At 36.5% G+C, this 25600-nt stretch overlaps 4 protein-coding genes and 1 pseudogene across 4 annotated transcripts; 3 read left to right on the top strand and 2 right to left on the bottom strand.

Moving 5' to 3' along the window:
* LOC104740337 lies at positions 401 to 4437 on the top strand. The gene is made up of 10 exons (XM_019238107.1): positions 401 to 858; positions 1021 to 1115; positions 1363 to 1442; positions 1543 to 1558; positions 2268 to 2293; positions 2385 to 2512; positions 2721 to 2901; positions 3155 to 3333; positions 3660 to 3881; positions 3987 to 4437. The coding sequence occupies exons 1-10, from the start codon at positions 506 to 508 to the stop codon at positions 4291 to 4293; spliced, it is 1587 nt and encodes a 528-aa protein (XP_019093652.1). The 5' UTR covers positions 401 to 505; the 3' UTR covers positions 4294 to 4437.
* LOC104740328 (WW domain-binding protein 11-like) lies at positions 4534 to 7660 on the top strand. The gene is made up of 9 exons (XM_010460884.2): positions 4534 to 4833; positions 5273 to 5366; positions 5631 to 5716; positions 5802 to 5857; positions 5968 to 6019; positions 6097 to 6178; positions 6280 to 6599; positions 6712 to 7221; positions 7316 to 7660. Exons 1-9 carry the CDS (start codon positions 4753 to 4755, stop codon positions 7541 to 7543), a joined length of 1509 nt encoding a protein of 502 aa, XP_010459186.1. The 5' UTR covers positions 4534 to 4752; the 3' UTR covers positions 7544 to 7660.
* On the top strand, positions 10927 to 13740 carry LOC104740319 (HIPL2 protein). The gene is made up of 7 exons (XM_010460877.2): positions 10927 to 11106; positions 11185 to 11345; positions 11485 to 12255; positions 12348 to 12561; positions 12657 to 12835; positions 12927 to 13165; positions 13247 to 13740. Exons 1-7 carry the CDS (start codon positions 11013 to 11015, stop codon positions 13659 to 13661), a joined length of 2073 nt encoding a protein of 690 aa, XP_010459179.1. The 5' UTR covers positions 10927 to 11012; the 3' UTR covers positions 13662 to 13740.
* On the bottom strand, positions 18180 to 20666 carry LOC109127149 (annotated as a pseudogene).
* On the bottom strand, positions 23288 to 24862 carry LOC104740310 (putative F-box protein At5g62660). Its single transcript, XM_010460863.2, has one exon. The coding sequence runs from the start codon at positions 24700 to 24702 to the stop codon at positions 23452 to 23454; it is 1251 nt and encodes a 416-aa protein (XP_010459165.1). The 5' UTR covers positions 24703 to 24862; the 3' UTR covers positions 23288 to 23451.

Genomic DNA, 25600 nt, shown 5'->3' with positions numbered 1-25600 from the left:
TCGATATTTTAGCAATCACAACGTTACCTTACGGTCGCATCCCCACATCGACAACCTGGTCCTCGTCTATACATGAGTTTGGTGGACCACTTGGCGTGTAGTTCAATGGAGGTTTCCCACAACCCCCGTGAGTCTTTACTGCTGTCATTGTCTAGTAGTTCTGCTTAGTCTTTCGACCAAGATTTGACAATTCCATGGATGGGAAAACCCAACCATGGAACACGATCGAGTTTTTTGAATAAGTAAAGTTGCTTGATGTCCCAAAAGGTTACGTAAACGCCGGCTGATGTTATTTATGGGCCGTTCAAGATGGGCTTTTGCATAAATACCCATAAAAATATTTACGGATCCACTGAATTTACTGGTTAGATTAAGATGATATTAGATTTGTCGTTTTTATTTTAAACTTTGTTTTTATTTCTACAAAGTACAAAGTCATCTTCTGCGTTCTTCTGCGCACAAAGGCAAGGCAAAGAGCTGCCGAACCAAACAATCGGATTACACTATGGGTTCGTCGGATACACAAAATCGCCGCAACATCGCCGCCGAATTTCTCCAAAGCACAGTTAGTTCAATCTCTTCCTCCATTATTCCTCTCTTCCCTCCCAAAACGGCGCCGTCTCGTGTATGCCTCCCACTAAACTTCACGGTATCAGACGATGTCTCATCTTTCGAATCGACGGTCAAGAGCACATCATCCTCAGGCCTTAATTCAACGGTTAGGATATCATCTCTGAGCTCCGATGGGAAACGCGGTGGACCTGCCTTCGTCGGTCAGGTCTTTAGTATGTGTGACCTTACTGGGACTGGTCTTATGGCTGTTTCTACTCACTTCGATATTCCTTTCATCTCCAAGAGGTTTAATTATATTATTCACTTGTTCCTTCTTCTAGTTTCCTAGATCTATGTACTGTTTTGGTTGTTAGATTGAATCAGTGTGCATCGAGATATTGATGATGGATTTAGGCATAGGTGGTAAAATAGTAATTTACTAATTACATTACATCTTGTGGAACACAGGACACCTGAGTGGCTAAAGAAAATGTTTTCAACAATCACTAAGAGCGAGAGGAATGGCCCTGTGTTCCGTTTTTTCATGGATCTTGGTGATGCAGGTGCATTGACACTTCTCTTTGTAAGCTTTTTTTTTGTTTATATAGCATTTTCCAGTAACGAAGTCTAGGTGCTACTTGCTTGTATGTTCTTTAAGAGCTTTCTGGCTCTGAATTAGGCTCTTATAATTTAGTAGAATGAGTGGCAATGGAGATTCTGAAGACATCTAAAAACACAGTCTAATTTCTTGCATGGTTTAGCGATATTTTAGGTTTGAATCTTTTCCTGACGTGATGTTTGTTTTCTCAGTTTCATATGTTAAAAAACTAAACATTCCAAGCGGAGTGGTTGGGGCTTGTCGGCTTGATTTGGCATATGAGCATTTCAAGGTAGGCGTCTATAGCAACTAGTATGCTGTTATATATACTACATAGTCTACATCTGAAATTGTGTGTTTGAATGAATCAATTTTTGTTTCATTTTCCTCAGGAGAAGCCTCACTTATTTCAGTTTGTTCCNATTATATTATTCACTTGTTCCTTCTTCTAGTTTCCTAGATCTATGTACTGTTTTGGTTGTTAGATTGAATCAGTGTGCATCGAGATATTGATGATGGATTTAGGCATAGGTGGTAAAATAGTAATTTACTAATTACATTACATCTTGTGGAACACAGGACACCTGAGTGGCTAAAGAAAATGTTTTCAACAATCACTAAGAGCGAGAGGAATGGCCCTGTGTTCCGTTTTTTCATGGATCTTGGTGATGCAGGTGCATTGACACTTCTCTTTGTAAGCTTTTTTTTTGTTTATATAGCATTTTCCAGTAACGAAGTCTAGGTGCTACTTGCTTGTATGTTCTTTAAGAGCTTTCTGGCTCTGAATTAGGCTCTTATAATTTAGTAGAATGAGTGGCAATGGAGATTCTGAAGACATCTAAAAACACAGTCTAATTTCTTGCATGGTTTAGCGATATTTTAGGTTTGAATCTTTTCCTGACGTGATGTTTGTTTTCTCAGTTTCATATGTTAAAAAACTAAACATTCCAAGCGGAGTGGTTGGGGCTTGTCGGCTTGATTTGGCATATGAGCATTTCAAGGTAGGCGTCTATAGCAACTAGTATGCTGTTATATATACTACATAGTCTACATCTGAAATTGTGTGTTTGAATGAATCAATTTTTGTTTCATTTTCCTCAGGAGAAGCCTCACTTATTTCAGTTTGTTCCAAATGAGAGACAGGTAAAATCATGTCAGTTTGATATGCATTTCTGGTATTTCTTTGCTCCCATTTAGTAACGTACTTCTAACTAGAATGGTTTCTGATTCGCAGGTGAAGGCTGCCAATAAACTTCTCAAGACTATGCCACAAAATGGTGGAAAACAAAAGGTGGATGGCGTTCCTGTTTTCGGTGCTCAAAATTTGGACATCGCTGTTGCAACTGCAGATGGAATTAAGTGGTGAGCTTTTACTGATGCTAAACAATTTGAATTTGGTATCCTCTCCGTGTTATCAACTCCCTCTAAGTCTTACTATATGAACACATGGCTTTTTAAGTTTTTTTGCAGACTTGGCTGCAGTTTAATATGAAAAGTTGTGCAAAAAATTTCTTATACATGAAAAATCTTGGGATTGTTTTTAGTATCTAATTCTGTTAACCTTTACCAGGTATACCCCTTACTTCTTTGATAAAGCTGTACTAGATAACATTCTTGAAGAGTCCGTAGATCAACATTTCCATAGTTTGATACAAACCCGGCATGTGCAACGACGACGAGATGTTGTTGATGATAGCTTAGCATCAGAGGTTATGGAAGAGATGGGAGATAGCATGCTAGAGCCACCAGAGGTACACAAGTGATTCTATTTTTATTTTTTTTGTCAACGCACTTGATTCTTGTTTCGAAGTAGAACTTGTCAGTTGCTATGCCTATTATCCTGCTGGGTTCCTGTGGGTAGAGATCATGTTTCTTTATCCATGGTAGCTTTTCGGTTTTAGCAGACGAAAATATTGATCATGGGTATTCTTGGGTTATCTCTTGGGGTTGGTATTGGAGTTCTAGAAACTTATGGTATTTGTTCTCGTGTTAATCAAACTGTAGGTTCAAGAAGCCATGGAGGAGATTGGCACTTCCGGAATTCCTTTGAGTGTTGTGGCAAAGGCTGCAGAGATTCAGCTCTTATATGCGGTTGACAGAGTACTTCTAGGTAGTAGATGGTTTCGAAAAGCCACGGGGATCCAGCCAAAGTTACCTTATTTGGTTGATTCTTTTGAAAGAAGGTATGCTCTTGCATGTTTCATAATTTTCAAAGTCGTTTAATGAAAGATGTTAGTAATTTGGTCTCCGAGACTGTTATATTTGCATAGTAAAAGCATTTTTATGTCACATTGACACCAAAAACTGTGAAATTTGCTCAAGCAGAATGTGAAGTTTGGTCATTTGACATAGAATTTCAGTTGTGTATGTTCTCAAAGTGAAAACGGTTCCAATCTTTTCTTGTTTAAGTTATTTGAGGATTGACGTAAAAGAATTTTGCTATAGTTCTGTGCTAATTGATGTTATTTACAGAGACCAACACTAAAACTTATTCTCTCGTTGCTCTCAGGAGTGCATTCTCTATCCAAAGAGCGTCAGGATCAACAACTAGATGTCTTGGTGATTCAGTAGAAACAGATACTTCCGCATCACTGCTAAGAGTAGAAGAAGGTGATAGTGAAAGGGAAGACGAAAAAAGACAGCAAAATCTCTGGTTTCCTTTTGGAGATTGGCTTAATCACTCTGTGTCGAAAAAAGATCACGCTCATCATAAGGGCTCATCAGATCAAAGGTACTACAAATTGTTCTCAAAACATTTGAAGACAAAAACGCTGCTGAAGAGTGAACAGAGGTACTAATAATCTTAAAACATGCATTTTTTTGTTTTGGTTTACAGGGATATGGAATCTAGAGATAGAGAAATGCTGGAAAGTCCATTCCTACCAAAGATAACAATGGTAGGGATTTCAACAGGAGAAGCGGCACAAATGAGCAAGGCCAATCTGAAGAAAACAATGGAAGACTTAACAGAAGACTTGGAGCAATCAGATGAAGGGAACGATCATGGTTCAAAACGTTATGACCCTCTAAAGATTGAAGAGAGAGATCCTCTATTTGTTGCAAACGTTGGAGATTACTATTCGGGTTTGGCGAAACCTGGTTCTTCTCGGTTGTCACGTCGAGGTGATGATGATGACCAGTAACGAAACATATCCTAGTGGTCATATAACATACTTTGTATGAATTGTGCAAGCCTAGTTACTGTTTTGTTGTATAATGCGTTTAGGCATGTATAAATTATATATGTTGACTAAATTCCAATTTGGTTCTATGTTATTGGTGAATAATGGGCTTTTTCAGTATAAAGTAAAAGATCCAACAATGGCCCAAGATTCAATTAACGACAAAAAAAAAATCGTTAATAAAATAAGCAAAATGATTGGTTTGAGAGCGTATCGACGAGATAGAAATAGATCGAGGAAACGAAGGAGCCGAGGAGGAGGAGAGAAAATACTAGAATCTGTGTCTTGTGGAGACGAAATTCAAATTAAGTTTGTGGGAGAGAAACTCAGATAAACCTGCGACAAGATCTGTTGTTGTGAAATTAGTGAGAGCAAAATCTCTAAATCGGTGGGAGATTTAAAGAACGGTAAGAGGAAAATATGAAGACGACGAAAGGAGGGAAAGTGATGAACCCTACTGATGCTTTTCGCAAGGAGCAACGCAAGAGAGAGATTAAACGTGTAAGTGCTTTTTTTTGTTTGTTTTCTCCATTTTTGAATTTGTCCCCAATTTTTTGTTTTTGTTGGTGCTTATTGACGAAATCGAATTGGGATTAATTGTTTTTTTTTTGTAGCTGAGTGAGTTTTAGATTCAGCTTAAATTGCTCTGTGTTCTTCGTTTCGATTAGGTTCAGGTTTATAGCTTGTTTTGGTGATTTTAACATTTCGTTCAAGTGGAGGAATCTATATCCTAAATTAGACTTTTTTTTGGGGTTGTGTGGGAATTAGAGAAATTTTGAATTGGGATACTTAGACTCCTTTAGTTCAATACAGTAGCTAAGAAAGTGAAGAGATTTGAGATTTTTTTGACCATCTTGTTCAATTGTTTGTCTCATATTGTTTGGTGTGTGTCTATTTATGGTTATGTTATTACCATTTGACATTTAACGTTTGGTTACAGAACAAGAAAGAGAGACAGAAGGTAAGAGAAGTTGGAATTTTGAAGAAGGATCCTGAACAGATCAAGGAACAGATCAGAAAACTTGATATGTCAAGTAAGTTATGCTCTGCTTACTCTTAAAAATCTCACTTTATATATGCTCGGTGCTGCTACTGTTGAGGGTTTTAATCAAGCTGAAGTGATGAAAACAACCTATACCTTCGAATCAATTATGTCTTTTCCAGTTTCGTAGTAATTTTCGGCTTACAGGTTTCACGTGTGTGTATCTCTAAACCGCCAAAAAAAATTTACAGTTTCTTTTTCCAGTATTGTAGTCTCTATACAAACTAATACAGAGTTGATATTTTGATTGGTGTAGAGGCTGAAGGTGCTTTGGACAAAGCAAGAAAACATAAAAAGAGACAGCTTGAAGATACTCTCAAAATGGTGGTCAAGAAGAGAAAGGTATTTCTCTACTAGAGTTAGCTTTTTTTTTTTACCTTTGCCCTACAGGTACTCCCAGCTTATTGCCATTTCTTTGTTTTCACAGGAATATGATGAAAAAAAGAAGGAGCAAGGTGAGGCCACAACCTCTGTTATGTTCAGGTGATTAGTCGTTCTATCATGTTACTTTCATTTTCTGCAAATATTGATTGTTAAGATGTCATCGGCTTTCTGTTAGATATATGCATAACCTGTTTGTGTCTTCTATGCAGTCATCTACCCCCTCAACGAAGAGCAACCGGCGAAGAGGACTTAAAACCAGAGGTACTTAGTTTGTTTTCTTTCTGTTCCCCCTGCTTGATTTCAAAAACCTCTTCTCACTTTTCTGCATATTATGACAGGACTCTGTTTACTATCACCCTACGTTGAACCCAACTGGTGCACCACCCCCTGGAAAGCCACCAATGTATAATTCATCAATGGGTATGTCTTTGTTAATGCTGCTTCTTACAAATCAAAACACTTCTTTTTCCTACTTCCTTTTATTTAATCGGTAAACGGATTTTTTTTTTAATGTTTTGCAGGGACTAGTATCTCCTCAGATGGTGCTTCATCTAGTGGTGCTGCATTGTCTTCTATTACCGATTCAGAAGATTCAGTCCTAGTTGCTCCTCCTCCACTTCCCCCACTCCCCTCTCTACCGGATGGGAATAATACTTCTTTGCCACCAACTACGGGCCTTACTTTGCCACATCCACCATTTCCACCCCCACCTCCTGGGCCACCGCCAAAAGAGCAGGATTTGGTTCGTCCTCCCCTTCCTCCACTTCCTCCTGGTCTAAGTGGAAATGAAGATGATGGTAGATTCCCTGAATCATCTGATCTAACCTTCAACAATCACAAGGTAACACCTGTTATTGATAGCTGTCTTAAATTGGTGCAATGTACCTGTTTTCGTGTATCAGATGGATAAAGATTGAAATTTGATTACATTTTTTTTCATATTTATGGTGCAGAACGCTAATATAACTTCAGTCCCTCCTCCCCCACCACCTGGCCTTCCATCAGGTCTTCCAAGCAACGAATCTGAGAGTGTTCCTTCAGAATGTAACGCGAGTAGTTTCCAAAATGCTAACCTCTCTAAGATGGTTGCACCACCCCCACCACCACCATTACATCAGCAACATCAATCAACATTTGCAGGAGGTGCTGCTTCACTCACTAATTTTCAAACTGATGTTCATCTGCCTCCAGGAATGCATTTTCCACCTCCACCACCTCCGCTCAATATGCACCCTGGAATGTTGGGTGGTCATCATATCCCAAGGCCACCGTATGGCCCACCGCCTGGACCTCCTCCAATGGTAAGACCACCTCTTCCACCAGGACCACCACCGTCTAGTTTTCAAGACGGTCAAGCAATGATCAGACCATATGTACCAAACAAGCCATCTTATGTGAAATCTGCTGCTCCTACTGTTGTCAGGAGACCACTCGCCCAGCACACACCTGAGCTTACATCAATGGTGAGTTACATGAATTGGTCACACCGTTTTGGTATGTGTCGTTTGAACTCTCTGTATCAAATCAAATGCTTTATTTGTTGTTGTTGTTGTGCAGGTTCCTGCGTCAGTTCGAGTCAAAAGAGAATCATTAGCTGTGACTAAACCAAAGCCAAAGACATCGATGACAACGAGCTTGGGTTTTAGACCAAGAGCTATTGCTTCTGCTACACCTGTGAAGGTAGAGTCAGCCAAGACATCTGCAGCTTCAAAGCCACAGAGCATTGATGATTCTTACACAGCTTTCTTAGAGGACATGAAAGCTCTTGGAGCACTTGATGGATAAACTTAATGGTCTTATTATTGTCTTCAAACAAAGTTATTTTGGTGTTGTTGGATTAAGAATCTTGGAGAAGTAAAAAGATTGTTATATGAACTTAACTCGCTAACAGTTTTGTCTTAATTACCAGTTACAAAGGAAAAAAAAAAAAAGTAACTCAATTTTAGAGTTTAGAGCAATACATTGTTGAAAAGCATTTTCTAAAGTAAAAAAGGCTATATTATTAACATTAACAGGATGAAGAGACCATTGGTTGAAATTTCTTACCAATAATTTGATGGAATTCGAATTCCCCCTTTTCGAGGGTACTCTTGGACACTAGTGCGATGTGTTTCGATTTTTTTGTATTTTGTCATTAGAATTTTGCCATTGGAATTTAGTTCAACCTTTTTCAGTTTTTTGGGTTGAAAATTAGGGTTTGAATGGTAACTGCGGTAAGGGCGGCCAAATCCGTCTGCGTTCTGGACCGCTCTATTTTTAGGGCGGACTACAGACCGCTACGGACCAACTCTATTTGTATACAAAAGCGGTCCACAGTTGATCCGCAGCGGTCTTATCTCTACTTTATTTGGACCGCATCACTACGGACACTATATTTGCTGAATGGTAAATTAAAAGCGGTCCAGTCCGCAAACAGATTTGACCGTCCTGACCGCTGCAACCATTCACACCCTTAGTGTAATCTACTTCCTTGTCACTGCAGCAAGAAGATTTACGAGATCTTTTAGAAGAAACCAATTTATCCAAAGAACAAAAGAATACTAATAGATTTTCTTTTCTTATTGTTAATTAAAATTTTCAGACAATACCTTAACTTGTACTTTGAGACACACATGTACAAGTCTAATCGGGATGATCATGTCACGGATGATGTACGATTTTTTTTCTTTTTCTAGGTCAACAAAGACTTTTCAGATGAGAGACAAAAATTTGGAAGTGGGTAATACGGAAATGGTCGAGTTCGTGTATTTTTAAAAACTAAAGTTAAAAATTTGTATCCTTTAGTCAAAAAGGAAAAAGCAAAATCTTATCTGCATTTGATAGTGATATATATAAATAGTGTGTGAATATAACCCACACGATTCTATCTAGGTTAAAGTTTAGATATGGAATATCTCAACACCTAACACCATAAATGTGTGCTTTCATTTTGCATTATTTTCTTATTCATACATGATACATGTATGCATCGAGAACGCATTACACTATTTAATATATATATATATATATATATATATATATATATATATATATATAAAAGTCTTGTTTTACTTTGGCCGCCGAACGAGAGGAATCACTATGTGCAAATCCACATGGAAGCAACTATCATTATCTAATAAACCAAAGTGGTGACGATTTTTTCTCAACAAACTTACAAATGAATTTGAAAACCTTGCAAGTTTTTGTTAGAGAGTCAACCCCTTTATATAATATTACAACATACAAACTTTATCTTCCATCATCTGCATGGACAATACATCACTGATCATATCATTTATCCTATCTAATGACATGGTTGATGAGTGCTTTGTAGTCCAGTAATCTCTATCGCTGTTGATTGAAGATATAGAAAGATTTGCATTACATAGATCACTTTAAAACTCACATAACAGTTTAAATTGATTAGTTTTCCTCAGAATGTCTAGAAAGCAAGTGGAACTCATTTTTACCTTCTACAAATTCATCGTAACCTAATTAACATATATATTCATTCATGATAAAGAAGTGGACTGTTTCAAAAGTCAAATGGTTTCATTGATGAAATAAAGTCCATGCCGTTGAATAAGCTCAATTCTCATAAAGTAAGTGAGAAGTAGGAAATGTAATTAAGAGAAAATGTCGTCAAGGAGATCCAAGTTGGTCGTTGCCATTAATTTGCATTTTTTTCTGTTGCTCCAGGTTTCTTTAAAATATTTACCACCCATCTAGATCTTTAAGAAAACAAGAACACTAGTGATACTACGAATTAGTATTAAAGTTTGTGGACCACGATTTAATCTGCTCCGACCCGCTTTGATATTCAGACTATAACTTTATATATAGTTGGCTCTCTAAGTTAACGATGGATTCTTTAGTATAATAGTCGTAGTGGGTTGTTCAAATTATTCGGTTTTCTTTCATGGTTAGATTAGATCATCTCACTTTTAAAGCTTTTGGTAGGTTTGAATCTATTGTATATGCCGTAGATATTATTCGGTTTTAGTAGATTATTTTTTAGTCGGCAGACAAAAACTTAATCACTGTTTCAGTGTTTCTCCTCCGCTGTTATAAACTTTTCTAAGAGGTCAATGTACAGTATCCGGTTTAGCCAAAATGACTCGTAAGAATTAGATGACAAGCGATTTTTGAAACATATATAGAAAAAGGAATGTTGCCTCTTCTATGACATTTTAACAAAAGGAAACTTTGTAAAGCGTGTGAGAAAAGGGGGAATGCGGAGCAACCTAACAAAAGATAAATATTTGTTGATCAGGTAAAAAGATGTAAAATGTTCACATGGACGTCGAAATTGACGTTCATGTTAGGTAATGCTAAAGTATTAACATGGTTAACAATTTAACATACGTAAGGGGACGGCTATTATTTAATTAATTAAGTCTGTCATAAATTATACCCAAATCTAGAAGAAATAGATCATACAATACAATAGACATGATATAAAGGAAAAAAAAAGAAGATCATAGAATATACTTAAATATACACGATATAAATTGTTCTGTGTTGGCTATCTAAAGGCTCACAATGTCTAAGCCTTGTTCTCTTTACTAGTAAATCTTAAAAATCCATCCTATATATATATATGAAAATATTTACGTTTAGAGAATTCTATAAGCGCCAAATCATCCCGGTTTATGGGTTAACTTGTTGCTTTAAGGATGGTTCTGTAATTAATAGGCTACTCGACACTCTTTTTATATGGTTTTGATATAAATAGTGTTGTCTGAGTTACTTAAAAATGAATTAACTAAAAAACAATAAAATGAGTTGCTCGAGAGAGCTACTAGTAGAGATTAGAGAGAAGCTTGAAAACTATTGGATTCATATAACAAAATGGGTTGATTGTTATTGGATTTATAATTGCTCGTAGTTTTCATTATTATAAAATAAGTTTGAAAACTATGTCACATTTTCTTTTCATTCATTATAAAAAAATAACAAAATTGAAAACTTTTTCCGAAAATTAAACTTCGAGAAGGATGGGGTTGACAAATTCATATAACCAATCGAATTTAATAATTTTGAGATAGACAAATTAGCGTAACCGTTTCACCCTATCCAAGAATTTATTCATTTTCACTCCTATATGCTTTCTTTAATATTTTGACAAAAAAAAAAATTCAACGTCTATTTCGTATTTAGACACAACTATGTATGTTCCTATGGTCCTCCTACACACACATATATAGCATTGAGTCTCCTCCTCCTGAGAGAGAGAGAGAGAGAGAGAGAATTGTGTTGTTGCATAGTTTCAATAATGGCAAAGACGAATCAATCCATCACTATCTTCTGTTCCCTTCTTCTGCTTCTAACATCTGCAACAACTTCTCATCCTCTTTGCTCAGATTCAAGTAAGTAGTGTACTCTGTCTTCATGTCGTTTTGAGTATAAGTGTTCTTGTCTTCATGTCGTTTTGGTCTTTTGTCCAGAGACTCCGGTCAACAACAACGAGACACTCCAGTTCTGCGATTCCTACACAGGACGTTCTTGCTGTACTTCCAAAGATGATATTCAATTGCAGAATCGCTCCAACTCAATGAACATCTCTGACTCAAACTGTTCCTCCCTTCTCAAATCCATCCTCTGTGCTGTAAGTCTAAATCAAATCCTCAACCTCATATAAAAAGAATCAATCTTTCACTTACCCAATAGCTTGCAATAGTATTGATCTGCTTAAAGCTATTGATTCTGAACTTCTTGAGTTTTTTTTCTTTTAAAAATTTCCTCAGAAATGTGATCAGTCCTCAGGACAACTGTTTGATGATAATTCTGAAATCCCAATTCTATGCAACTCAACTTCACAAGACTTATGCTCAAAACTATGGGATTCATGTCAGAACATCTCCATTGTCTCTTCTCCCTTTAGTCCCACTCTACTAGGTGGTGCTACCTCGCCTAGTCCAGCTTCCTCTAATTCATCGACGTTAACCGATCTTTGGAAATCCCAAACCGAATTCTGTACCGCCTTTGGTGGACCATCCAACAACATAACCAAATGCTTCAATGCTAAACCGGTTAACAAAGACACTGGTGGTGATGAGGATGATGTAAAGCCACCTAAAGGAATATGTCTTGAGAAGATAGCAACCGGGTCTTACTTAAACATGGTTGCTCATCCTGATGGTTCGAACCGGGCCTTTTTCTCTAACCAACCTGGTAAGATTTGGTTAGGAACAATACCGGATCAAGATTCAGGTAAACCGATGGAAATTGACGAATCGACTCCTTTTGTTGATATTACCGATCAAGTCAGTTTCGATACACAGTTTGGTATGATGGGGATGGCGTTTCATCCTAAGTTCGCAGAGAACGGGAGGTTCTTCGCGTCTTTTAACTGTGATAAAGTCAAATCTCCTGGATGCTCTGGTCGTTGTGCTTGCAACTCTGATGTAAATTGTGATCCTTCTAAGCTACCTAAAGACGATGGTGCGCAGCCTTGTCGTCATCAGACCGTTGTGGCTGAGTATACTGCTAACAGTACTTCCTCGAGTCCTTCAACGGTAAAGTATGAAAACCCTAAAACATATTAAAATCTGAGTTTCTTGGAGATCAAGATTCTAAAGGAGATTGTTGCTTTTATGATTTTGTGTAGGCAAAGATTGGTAAAGCCTCTGAAGTGAGGAGGATTTTCACTATGGGACTTCCGTATTCGTCATCTCACGGTGGTCAGATCCTCTTTGGACCTGATGGTTATTTGTATCTCATGACTGGTGACGGAGGAGGAGTTTCAGATACTCACAACTTTGCACAGAACAAGAAGTCATTGCTTGGCAAAATCTTGAGGCTTGATGTTGATGTTATGCCAAGTTAAGTGACGATATCGATCACTTAAGCATTGTATTTGGGAGTTTTGATTTTGTGTTTTTTAACTCTTAGTTTTTGTGTGATTAATACTCTGCAGGCGTATCTGAAATCTCTAAGCTTGGTTTATGGGGAAACTACTCTATCCCAAAGAACAATCCTTTCCAAGGAAATGAAAATGAGCAGCCTGAGATTTGGGCTTTAGGGCTACGAAATCCATGGCGTTGCAGCTTTGATTCCGAAAGACCAGACTACTTCTTGTGCGCCGATGTCGGAAAGGTTTGTCTTTTTTCTTACAGTTCAAGCATCCAGCTCTGTGATGATACAGAGTTTCTCACTAAAATATAGCTTTGGGTTTGAAATGTAACAGGATACATATGAAGAAGTTGATATCATAACAATGGGTGGAAACTATGGCTGGAGAACTTACGAAGGACCTTATGTTTTCTCACCGTTATCGCCTTTCGGAAGAAATGTCTCGGCGGATTCAAACCTGACATTCCCAATCCTCGGTTACAACCACTCTGAAGTGAACAAGCATGAAGGATCAGCTTCCATTATTGGAGGTTACTTCTATCGATCCAACACTGATCCTTGCTCTTATGGAACGTAAGTCAAAAAACTAAACCATATATAAACACTAAATCTGAAGCCCTAAATCACTAAAATCCTCAAACCCTTTTGTTTCAGGTACTTGTATGCAGATCTTTATGCAAACGCAATGTGGGCAGCGATCGAATCACCAAAAGATAGTGGAAACTTCACGGACTCTCTAATACCATTTAGTTGCAGCAAGGATTCCCCCATGAAGTGTACCGCGGCTCCAGGAGGAGCTAGCTCAGGACCTGCTCTTGGTTACATCTACTCTTTTGGACAAGACAATAACAAGGACATACATTTGCTCACGAGCTCTGGTGTGTACCGAATTGTCCGTCCTAGTCGTTGTAACTTAGCTTGCTCCAAAGAAAATACTACCGCTTCTGCTGGAAAACAGAGACCTGCTGCTCCATCTCCTCAGCCTTTACCTTCTTCCGCAAGAAAGCTCTGTTTCTCTGTGTTTTTGTTATTGTCGTTCTTTTTGATGTTTCTAACGGTGTTAGATTAGTATGATGATTGTTTCAGACTCTCTTTTGTAACAGTTCTTATGTTTATTGTTCAAAAACTGATTCGGGATTGCTTATATATTAGAAGAGATCATAACTAATAAACCATCAAGTACACTAAAATGAAGAATAACTCTTCAAACTTTGTCACTGAAAATTAATTGTTTTATTCAATATGTCTGAAGGTATTGCTTTCTGTTCTGATCTATAAGTTCTTTTCTTATGTACTGTCGCAGCAATGTGATCAATTCCTCAGAAACAATTCAACATATTTTAAGAGTACTATTAAATATATTTTTCAAAATCAGTATGTAAAGTCCATATCTTATTTGGGCTTTAGAATCATGTATCAATTTGTAATTGTATTTTTTAAAACAAATTTGTATAAAAAACTGTTGTATAAATTCTATTAAAATCTCTTATTTTTGATGGTTTATAAAATTCAATTTATCATATAACTAAATGACATTTATTTGATGGTGTCGATAAGTTATAGTTAACATTATCCTATCTAAAATTACAAAAGAAATATTGTTTTTGCAATTTCTTAAATTTTTGTAAACAATACCTTAATTACAAAATTATATATATTTTAAAAAATATTTCATGATGAAATTTAGTTTTTCCTTAATTAGTTATTAATTATTTTTTATGGTAAGATCCATATTAAGCACCCATGGATATCTTGAATATTATAATTAGATAATCCAATTGAATTTTCATCAATACCAAATTACCATTCTTAACTAGATTAAGACCCGTGCTAGAGCACAGGTTGAAATTCATTTTATTTATATTATAATTTTTTTATAAAATATAATTTATGTGATTGTTTTTAAAAGTTTTTTTGGATAAAATATTATGCAATAAAATCATATGCTAAATATGATGACTTGAAAAAGACACTTATTTTGTAAGTTTTATATTGTTAATGATTCTAGATAAGTACCTGTGTTATAACACTTGTTAAATTTTATTTTATACAAAATTTTGTATATTTTTTATTTTAAAATAAAAATTAAATATATTATATTAGTTTATGTACATGAAGTTATTTCAACAATGTATATTCTACCTCATGACTTGAATGTCATTATAAGACATAATTTTGTAAATTTGGTTTTTAAAAAGCGAGTTATTATATTATGAGTAATTTAGTATATTGTTATACTTTTTGTTTTAATATACTTAGTTTTTTAAATTATTTCATATTATAGTGACATATTATTTTTTTTTGGTAATAGAGAGGGAGACAATGTCTCCCTAGTATTATTAAACTAAAAAATTAAATTACAACCGAGTCTGTCTTGGAACCGAAGTTCCTCGAGCATCCTCCCCTACAATCGAAGCTACAAATACTGGAACAGAATCAAAAACATGCAAACCGAAAGGTAAAGTAAACGCATAGTTGGCCAACCCATCAGCTAGACGGTTAGCTTCCCTATACACATGCGAAATCCGGACTATCCAGTCCCTTGATAAAAAGCCATGGCACAGACGTACCAGGAACGACAGAGGATGTGAATCGCTAATCCCTGTCCTTAAAAAACCAACAACTATCTCTGAATCCACCTCCAACTCCAGTCTTCTAACATTCTTCCCCCATGCCAAATACAACCCGTGATATACACCCCATAACTCTGCCAAGGGCGCTGAACAAATCCCAATATGTAGAGCAAAGCCTCCGCCCCATGCTCCGGAACCATCACGCAGAACACCCCCCGCAGTGGCCAACCCAGGATTACCATGGGAAGCCCCATCTGTGTTAAGCTTCATCCAACCTTGTCCCGGACGCGACCAAGCAATCAACCTCTCAATCCGCTCAACTCGTCCGTGTCCCTCCCGAGAGTTTAAATGTGCCCTGCTAACCTCCCGAGCCAAATCTTTAACAAAACGTATTTTATCCCGACACCTGCTGTACTCACCAAACACACTACCACAACGCCATTTCCAGCTCCACCACAACCCCATGGCAAAGAGGGTTGAAAAATCACTACCCGCTACTTGAATACCCATCCGTAGATTATCATACAACCACCCTAACAGTGAGCTATCAAAGAAACTCTGTCTCAGAGACACTGGTATAACCCGCCTCCATAATCCAGCGATGGAGGGACAATCCCTTAAAACATGAAGGACTGTCTCTTCCCCTCCCTTACATACCTGACAAACTGGTGTCGAACTCAAATGTCTACGGTGTCTCTCCACGTTTGTCATGATGGCTTGCTGAGATACCAACCATAGGAACACTTTAACTCGCTCAGGAGCGACAACTCTCCACAGGCGAGAATAAAAGGCAGACATATTCACTCGAGGACAAGAGTTCTTCGCCAACATAGAATATGCAGACGTCACTGTGAATTTGCCATCAGCTGTTTCACCCCAAGTCAATCTATCCCGAGCACCGGAGCCGTTATCAACTACCAATGCAGCCAGTACCAGTTGAATATGTTGAGACAGGAATGGCGACAGGCGTGCCAAAGACCAGCCCTGCGCATCCCTCCAAAATTCCTTTACAGGCAGCTCTTTAAGCTCACTTGGCAAATCTGCGTTCACCCGCTCCACCAGTGGTTCCTCAAGCAGCCATCGATCCTCCCAAAAGAGTATATCACGACCATTTCCCACAATCCATCTCTGACCCTGGAGCACCACATCCCGTAGCCCAGCTTTCACACTTCGCCACGTTGATGATCCCGGTTTTTGAGCCCCCATCCGATCCCGCTCCCGGATGTTCTTCACCTTATACTTAGTTTGCAAAATCCGTGCCCACAAACTGGTATGATCAGCCAGAAGTCTCCAACCAACTTTAGCCAGAAGAGCTTTGTTCATATTCTTGGCAGTTCTGATACCCAAACCTCCCTCCACTCTAGGTAAACAAACTCTGTCCCACGCCACTAAGTGTTGTTTTCTCTTCTCTTGAGAGCTACCCCATATGAAATCCCGTGACACTCGATCTAAACCATCCAAAATGGATGCCGGTAGTAGAATTGTGCTCATTGAATTGACTGGTATTGATAATAGAACTGACTTCGTCAAGGTTAACCGCCCTGCCATACTTAGACACTTGCTTTTCCAACCCGCTAATCGTGAAGTGACCCTTTGTAACACCTCTCCAAAGGTCTCCTTATTAATCCTTTTCTGCAGAACAGGTATACCAAGATATTTACCAAGGTCTGTTGTTGATTGGATCCCACTCTCATCACTAATTAACTTCCCCATCTCCCGAGAAACCAATTTAGAGTGTTTATAGTGACATATTATTGACATTACTATAACAAACCAATTTAGAGTGTTTATAGTTTCTAACTTTAATTTCTAATTTCAATATTTTAAAATAAATTATTTAAAGTTTATTACATTATATAAAATTATAAAGTTCAACAAAAGGTTCAAATTTTGACCCGTTACTCAGTAAATTTTTTAATTCAATAGATATTATTTTTAAAGAATAATAATAATTAAACTTGAAGATTTTATTGATTGAATCATTTATATTTGTAAAAATTCAACTAATGGTATATCCGAAAATAAAACTATTTTTAATTATAATAAATAATATGAGAATTTATTTGTTTCACAAAAAAGACTCATAAATAAATATGAGAGATGAAATATAATGATAATTAACAAATTAATATGTTAAGTTAGATATCAAAAAAAAAATTATTTAATGAATAATTTAATAAAAGAAATTAATATGGTAAGTTAGATGATATTAAATGATTCTTTAGAATATTCTCTTTAAGATTTTTGGAAACAATAAATCTAGACTATATAAATAATAACTTAATATATAACCTATTTTATAACCAACTTATTAAAATTATATAGTATACAAAACAATGTTGTGTACTTCCGTTTTATTATATAGGGGATTTCAAAACTATTTTCTAAAATCAATAATTGAGTGGTAATTGGTGTAGTAAGAGTCATAATTTTACACATTCTTTATTTGTACTTCTCTTTTAATATTATAATAATAAAGATGTAGGCCTAATTTTAAGTCATGACTCATCAACATTTTCTAATCATCCATCTTTGTACTAAAAAGATTGATTTTGTAGAGTTTTTGTACAAATTAAAAAAACATATGTCTAGTTATAAATGCATTATTTATTTATGGCTCATAATTATTAACAAATAGTAGCTCATCAAATTAAAATTCTTAAACATCATTAGAAAAATCAAACACCAGTATCTAAGGTCTTCTAAACATCATTAGAAAAATCATCAAACACCAGTATCTAAAGTCTCCTAAACATCATTAGAAAAATCATCTATCTAATTGACATTATCATCTAGCAACTCCAGATCAAAATTAGAAATCATCAATCGAGATATGCTAATTGACATTATCACTTCAAATATGCTAAAAATTCCAAGAACAACCCCAGATCTAAACACAAAATCGTCATCATTAACCACGAACTCGAAGAGAATAGAAGAGAATCTGAGTTCTTAGCGAGCTATGTCATTGGAATATTTTGAAAATTGAAAATGAAAATTTTGTTGGTTCTCGTTCACACTGTGTCTCCTCCTTTAGTAGTAGGAGGCATTATGTTCATCGGCCGGATCTAAAAAAGAGTTAAAAAAACAATTTAATTCAATTTAAAAAAAAAAAAAAACAATTGTGAATGTTTATATAATATTTACTGATTAATTCAATTTTTAAAAAAAAATATCTTATATTTTGAAACGGAGGGAGTATATAACTGGGTTAATATTACAGGTTTTAGATTTTATTAATCTTTATGTGCTTTCTTCAAATACTAATCAGTAAATATTATATATTAGGTTGTTTAGTATTTTTGATGCTACTTGTATTTCGTTGTCAAAGAATAATTTGCCAAGTCGTAAACTTGTTATGCAATTTGATATTTAGAACATTTAACCTAATATAGGCCCTAAATTTAAGTCATATCACTCATAAAAAAATTCCAATAATCCATCCAAGATTGACAACGTAATATAACTATAATATTACAATAAAGGGACATATATGCAACGATTGATTATTTTTCTGGTAACATAAGTAAAATAAAATTATAAAAAAAGAAAAAATAAAAAAATAAAAAAATAGTTCCATTGTATTACACACTATTATTGAATTTAACAACAATTAAATCTTGATAATCAAGCTAGGAAGAAAAAACCAATATTGGCATTGTTTCCAAGTCCAGTATGCTTTTCACTTGGCATTCAAGTTTCCAAGTGCAGTATGCTTTCACACTTATCCATATGCTTGAAAAATAAATATAAGCTGGTCTTAACAAGCTTACGAAACCAGTGTTCCGGTATACCTCTAATCCAAACCTTGCTCAAATCATTCTTTTCTAGATCATAATAAATAATGTAATAAGGGGAAATCAAAGGAAATGGTGACAAGATAACCTTGCCGTCTTGAGTTGTACCTTCTACCGTCAAAAAATCAATGTTGTCACAACTGACCAAATGCAACTGACAAGGCTTCAAAACCAAAGATGTTCTCGACCATCTTCCAGCAACTTCCAAGACCCATAAGTCCACCAAACCCTTTTGTGATAGATTGGTATGATCAAAAACAGCTGGTTTTCCATCATACTCTATAAATCCCACAGACTTACCATATGAAGACACCACAGGAGGAGGTGCTTTGATTATACTGAACTCTTCAGACCTAACGTCAAAACTGACAACGATATCGCCACCCTTAGAAGTAGAAGCCAAATAATATACAACTCCATCGATGCACAGTCCTATTCTTGTAGGAAGATGATGAGGTTGACCAAACTCAATTCGTTTCCAGGAACTTCCAGGTTCTAGTACGAATTAGACCCAATGCTCTGAGGTTAATATCCTAAATCTTTTTGAGGATACTACAACAGTGCAAACTACTTTGTATTGATCAAGAACAGGATCGTGTCCGAAAAAGTAGAGGACAGTCTTACGGTAGTATGTTGGAATCGACTGCGGGTAAGGTTACACTCTGTCTGGTGGTGGGATTGTAGATACACGCCTTTCTGCAAACACTGTATAGAATCAAGCCGCGAAGAACCACCATGTTGCGTCCTCCCATCCCTGGGCTACACTTAATGGGCTTGACTAGCACAATTTGTTACTCCAACAGAAACGGCGTCGGTTTTGTTCTACCAACATTTAACTTGTATTGAACGTTTTGAACGGCGTCGGTTACAAATAGTGGTAATGGGCTACCAACATTTGGGCCTCAAAAAAGTATTCGACTTAACTTGTTATGAACGTTTTGTTTTCAAATGCTCAAGAACAATGGGTACCTTCGATCTGATGAATCCTTTTTGAGACAATTCAACATATCTTCAAATTAGCTTATGAAGACTAGTGTTGGAAAATATGCGTAAACATGTCAGAAAATCTTTAGTGTCTATATCAGTCTTTTTATCTTCTTGTACAAGAAAGCTCTGTTTCCACGACATGACCTCTTTATCTTCGTGTAGTTGTCTTTAGATGTCTTAAAATAATTAATCATGGCTTCATAATCTCTGTGGCCACATTGTTTTGTTGATGTTAGTTTCAGATCTTATGGACTTCTGTTAAAAAATATGATTTAAGTTACGATGGGATCGTAGAAGCAGAACCTGAAATTACTCGGAGATTTGATATCGTCTAAAGAAACGGATTGCTTTGTGGTAGGGTTGTATATCTTGACCATAATATGAGAGTGAGTCTAAAGCCGAACAACAGAACAAGCCACAGACGTATACCGCATTGATATTTTCGAAGAATTGATAATGCGTTTTCTTTGTGATGGTAAGTAGATGAGAAGAAGAAAGGTTCTGGAGGTGAAGAGTGATGGAAATTGGTAAGATGACGTGGGGATCACACAGAGGGCTGAGTCAAAGACCGAGTAACGATCGAGTCTCTATGAAATCTTTACGGGTGCTGATTATAGTTGACCATTGCTTGGAGACGCATTGGAACCTCAAAAATGACTTGGGCGGGAGTTTCTTCAGTATCTCCACCGTTAAATCGAGAGAAAAACTACGCTGCATGTCCACCAACCATGAACCATTATTAACAATTGTATTTGACATGATAGGGTAGAATTATTAACCCGTGTCATCTTGGGAAGATTACACACTTTGTGTGTGTGCCGTGTGCGCTTGCGTTCGACAAACTTTTACATTTAGGGGCACTTTTTAAGAGTCAAATATGGCCGTCAGATAGCAGAGTAAAGACAACGCCTTTAAAACATGGCCGTTGGATGATGTGATGATCAATGGGTAGGAGGATTAAGCGCAGTTTACGAACAAGGGTTTAGTAGATAAAATAAAACTATGTGTTTGATTGGCAAAAAAAAAAAAATGGTTGTACCTTTCGAATATTTTTGTAGAGCCTTATTACTAAGACTATCCTCATTGGTGTTTGTAAGAGGTTTCTTAGAATTTTCCTTAGACCAAAATAATAATAAAATAAGCAATATTCTTCAAAGGAACGTTTTATATTATATTATTAAAAAATGATTTAAGAAACAAAACCAATGAGGACAGTCTAAGGGGTACTCTCCTCATTTCTCTTGGGTTTGGGCCCCAGTTCATGAATAAACAATCCATTTAAAGTTCATTTACATGCCCTTAAGAACCGCGACGTGGCTCATTGTGAATGGCTGATCAAAAAATATAAAATCAGTTTTTTTTTCTCCTCATTTTTGCTTCTTTCCTGTCTCTCTCTTCTCATCAGACACAAAACGGCGAATCGCCACGGATTGATACAGCAAACCGGAAAATCAGTGGATTCACCTCGAATCCTTTGATTTATCCGGCTAAAAGTGGAGGGTTGGTGGTTGAGGAAGACGATGGCCACTCCGATCGACTTAAGCGTGAGATGTGACGCTTCGGTTCTCACGACGACCTACCTCCTTCTGCGACATCGACGGCTGCGGTTACTTCTGATGGCTCTTATGTGAACAACGAGGTCCACCGGGAGACGAATCAGACAGAGAAGGTTTGTATTCTCATCAGTCATCACTTAATTATTGATCTCGTTGTTAATGTTAGGCTTTAGGTAAAATTCGATTTGATTGTGAGAGTGGGTACTGTTTGATGTTTAATTGGTTTGTGATTTGTATGGAGGGTTTACGGGTTGGGGCTTAAATCGATTGTTTGTCTGATTTACCACAGATTTCCTTGTGTTGTGTGAGGTTGAAGCTTTGTGTTTTAGATTGTTAAAGGATCAACTGTCTTTGTGTTTTAGATTGTATAGGTAATCATGCTTAAACTCTCCTAGTAGAACAAACAATAACACTTTACGATTTATGGTGCTTTACAAGACAGGGAACTTTTGTTGTATAGGGTTTAAGCGTTTGTTGTCTTGTTTGATTGTTGTTCAGACTGTTGTTCTATGATCAAAAGGTATGAACTTCTCATGTCTCTTTAGTAGTATAGGGTTTAACCGTTTGTTGTCTTGTTTGATTGTGAGAATGTTATATGTTTTTTTATTGTGACCCGTGTGTTGTTGTTAGGAGTACAATTGAGTTTTTGCTTGATGTTTTGTTAATGTTATAGTGTGGTTAACACTCACTCTTTTGCCATGTTTTGTGCGAGGTAACTGGACAATGGGGTTTAATGGTGAAGAGGGGTGTTCATCAGCTTGACATTGGGAGTGGATTCTCGTAGTTGAAAAGGTATGCTCTTCGTACGAGACTGTGTTTTTGTTCTTAGGCTTGGCTATGTGTTTGGGTGAACCGTGTTTATGTTTTTGTTGATGTTTAAGTCGATTTTGTTGAGTTTTTGTTAATGTTTAAGTCGATTTTGTTTGTCTTAATGACTATGATCAGGAAATGCTCCTGAAACACTCACTCACACAAAAAAGTAGTCAATGGGAGTTGTAGTTGCAGGTTTTAAGTGTAGTTGCAGGTTTTAAGTGTAGTTGCAGGTTTTAACTGTGGGAGTTGCAGGTTTTAACTAATGGGAGTTGCAGGTTTGTGTAGTTGCAGGTTTTAAGGGTGGGAGTTGCATGTTTTAAGTATGAGAGTTGTAGTTGCAGGTTTTAAGCAGTAAGACAATTAGATGTATTTTTTATTTTGGATTCAAATGACATTGTAACTTGTTACCTTGTTCGGATTATTTTTCAAGTTGACATCGAGATTGTGTTTGTAAACACATAGCAACAATTTTGTAAACAAATAATATTTCAGTCACATAGACACCAACAAGATTGAGCAATCTTCTTTGGTTTATCTAGTAAAAGAATGATTTTGCAGAAATACTCTTAGGATTGCTTTATTTAAATAAGTATTAGTTATATAATTAATTAATTTGAGAGTATCTTGGGAGAGGTACTCCACTAATGATGCTCTAGAAGTTTTGGTTTTGTTTTTTTACTTACTGCTAAAATATTAACTTAATTATTTGTTGGCTATACAAAAAGGAAAGAAGAAGAAGAAAAAAAGCGTGTAATTTTTTTTGGGTTTTCTCTAATATTTTACCCAATCAGATTGTGACACATGGTTCTTGTAGCTAAGAGTTAATCCTTATCATAATTCAGAGTTTACATTTTTTTCTTTTTTTCTTTTTCTGGCTAAGGATCAGCTTAACTCATAAATAATTAGCATTCTCCAAAAATTCCAACCATATCAACAGACAAATCCAATCCGCCTTTGATGATTATCATGAAAAGAACAACGTTTAACTAATGTTTTATTTTGTTTTGCAACATAAGTAAAATTAAAATTACATAATAAATAGTTACATTGTATTATTCAACAGCGAAAACAGGATAATTAATTCATAAACTTAACTTGGAATTAAGAAAGAAAAAAAACATAAATAATGGTATTCAAATTTCCAAGTGCATTATGTTTTCACCCTCATCCATCAGATTCATATAAACGTACGAGTTAATAAACTCCTTCGGTATTCCTTTCAGTTTAATTTTCCTCAAATCGTTCTTTTGTAGATCATAAAAGAGAATGTATGAAAGGGAATCCAACCCATTCGGCACCAAGATAACTTCCCCATTTTGAGTTGTGCCTCTTACCGTCAAAGGAATGTCGTTATCGACCAGATGTGTCTGACAAGGCGGTAAAACCAGTGACTTGGTCGACCAGTTTCCAGCATCTTCCAAGAGCCATAAGTCTGCATAACCCTTTCGTGCAAGATTGGTAACATTAAAAATAGCTGGTTTCCGACCATACTGTATCAAACCCGCAAATTCGCCATATTTAGTCAAAACATGAGGTACTTGGATCATGTTTAACTTTTCACACCTAACGTCAAAACTGAGCAGGATTTCACGAGACCTGCTAATGAAAGCCAAATAATATATAACTCCATCGATGCAGACTCCTAGTCCGTTAGGAAAATGAGGTAAGTCAAACTGAACTCTTGTCCAGGAACCACCTCCAGCTTCTAGTACCAAGACCCAATGCTCCGAGGTTATACGCTTAAAAATTTTGGCGGCTGTCACAACAGTGCAGAATACTTTGTATTGGTCAAGAACAGGGTCGTGTCCCAAAGAGTAGACGACTCTATTAACACTATCAATACGTTGTTGTTGGGAATACATGGTGGATTTTACGGCGGGTAACTTTAGGGTTTGTCTGGTGGTGGGATTATAGATGCACCCTTTAGAACAAACATTGTATATAATCAAGCCGCGAAGAGTTGCCAAGTTGCGTCCGCGTCCTCCCATCCCTGGCATTGTCAAATCTAGGTCGAAAGACTTATTATTAGCAGATGGTTTCAATGATAGCATTACAGACTCGTGGGGTTTGTTGCAGAACCCCAATGAATCACACTTGAGCCTGTCCACCACAGTGATGTACAGACGAGGAGGGGGTCGTCGTGGAGACGCGAGCGTATAATAAAGGTTACTAAAATATCGAGAACGGATCAGAGAATACCAGAGGTTTGAAACGCACTTGAACCTCATCAGCGATTTACCAGGTAATCTAGCCATAATCTCGATCACTAGATCAAAGGGGATCTCAGGCGCAAACAACTGGACTCCTCTTCGTCTTCTACTTCTTCCTCTTCTCATTATTAACTTCGACTTTGGAGTTCTATTCTTCCGCTGAGACATAACCATATTCACTAGCTCCACCAAATACTTCAAAATATAAAAATTCCTACTCTTCTATAGATGCATATATAGAAGCAGAAAACTTTGATAAATTTTACTTTTTTTTTTTCTGGGGAAAGAACCAAAAAAATAAAGGAAAGTCTTTTCTCAGATCTGTATGAAGGAGAAAGAGAGGAAGGCGAGCAGGGGTGAGCTCACGATTCTAGGGTTTCCTACTTTACTTATTGTTGATATTCCAGAAAACGGGCCGTTTATCTTTGGGCTACTAACAACTGGGCCTCCATCAGGGTATATGCTACTACAACTTTTGACAGTACTATCACCTATTATTAATTACATAAATAAATAAATATCAAAATTTGAAGTTATTATTTGTAATATCTAAAAAATCATACTTGTGTTTATGGATTGAACACAAGGAAACGGCTAACTGCAGTTGATGTTGAGCGCCTGAGAAGCATGCCAGAGATTTTATGGAAGCTGCGAAAAAGCTTCAGGTTTATTTCATGGGATTAAAGGGAGAAGATCATGCACACACTAGAGCAGAAAGCTTTAAGAAGGTTAGCTTATGTTCTTCTCAAAATGTGAATTCCCATAATCCATTTGACTTAAACCCCAGTTTCTGCTATGTTCTAAATTCTTTAATAGGAGATTGCAGTAATGGAGGAAAAGACAAAGGAAGAGCTGATATAAACAAACAAGGCTTATCCGCGAATTGCAGTAATGGAGGAAAAGATAAAGGAAGAGCTGATAAAGAAGCACACAAGGCTTATACGAGAATCGCAGAGGCTAGTGAAAGAACAGATAGAAAAACACTGAGTAGAGCTAGAGAAAGTATAACATCAATCAGAGTTTATTGCTTTGTTTTTTTTTTTTTTTTTTTTTTTTTTTTTTTTTTTTTTTT

The sequence above is a fragment of the Camelina sativa genome, chromosome 2 (genome assembly GCF_000633955.1).
Source record: "Camelina sativa cultivar DH55 chromosome 2, Cs, whole genome shotgun sequence".
Classification (NCBI taxonomy): domain Eukaryota; kingdom Viridiplantae; phylum Streptophyta; class Magnoliopsida; order Brassicales; family Brassicaceae; genus Camelina; species Camelina sativa.
This window is presented reverse-complemented; position numbering and strand designations above follow the sequence as displayed.

Coding starts and splice junctions, on each gene's coding strand:
- LOC104740337 (XM_019238107.1), top strand. CDS start 506: ATGGGTTCGTCGGATACACAAAATCGCCGCAACATCGCCGCCGAATTT. Junction 1,116..1,362: donor CATGGATCTTGGTGATGCAG/GTGCATTGACAC, acceptor TTGTTTTCTCAG/TTTCATATGTTAAAAAACTA. Junction 3,334..3,659: donor GTTGATTCTTTTGAAAGAAG/GTATGCTCTTGC, acceptor CGTTGCTCTCAG/GAGTGCATTCTCTATCCAAA.
- LOC104740328 (XM_010460884.2), top strand. CDS start 4,753: ATGAAGACGACGAAAGGAGGGAAAGTGATGAACCCTACTGATGCTTTT. Junction 6,600..6,711: donor TAACCTTCAACAATCACAAG/GTAACACCTGTT, acceptor TTTATGGTGCAG/AACGCTAATATAACTTCAGT. Junction 7,222..7,315: donor CACCTGAGCTTACATCAATG/GTGAGTTACATG, acceptor GTTGTTGTGCAG/GTTCCTGCGTCAGTTCGAGT.
- LOC104740319 (XM_010460877.2), top strand. CDS start 11,013: ATGGCAAAGACGAATCAATCCATCACTATCTTCTGTTCCCTTCTTCTG. Junction 12,256..12,347: donor CTTCCTCGAGTCCTTCAACG/GTAAAGTATGAA, acceptor GATTTTGTGTAG/GCAAAGATTGGTAAAGCCTC. Junction 13,166..13,246: donor GATCCTTGCTCTTATGGAAC/GTAAGTCAAAAA, acceptor CTTTTGTTTCAG/GTACTTGTATGCAGATCTTT.
- LOC104740310 (XM_010460863.2), bottom strand. CDS start 24,702: ATGGTTATGTCTCAGCGGAAGAATAGAACTCCAAAGTCGAAGTTAATA.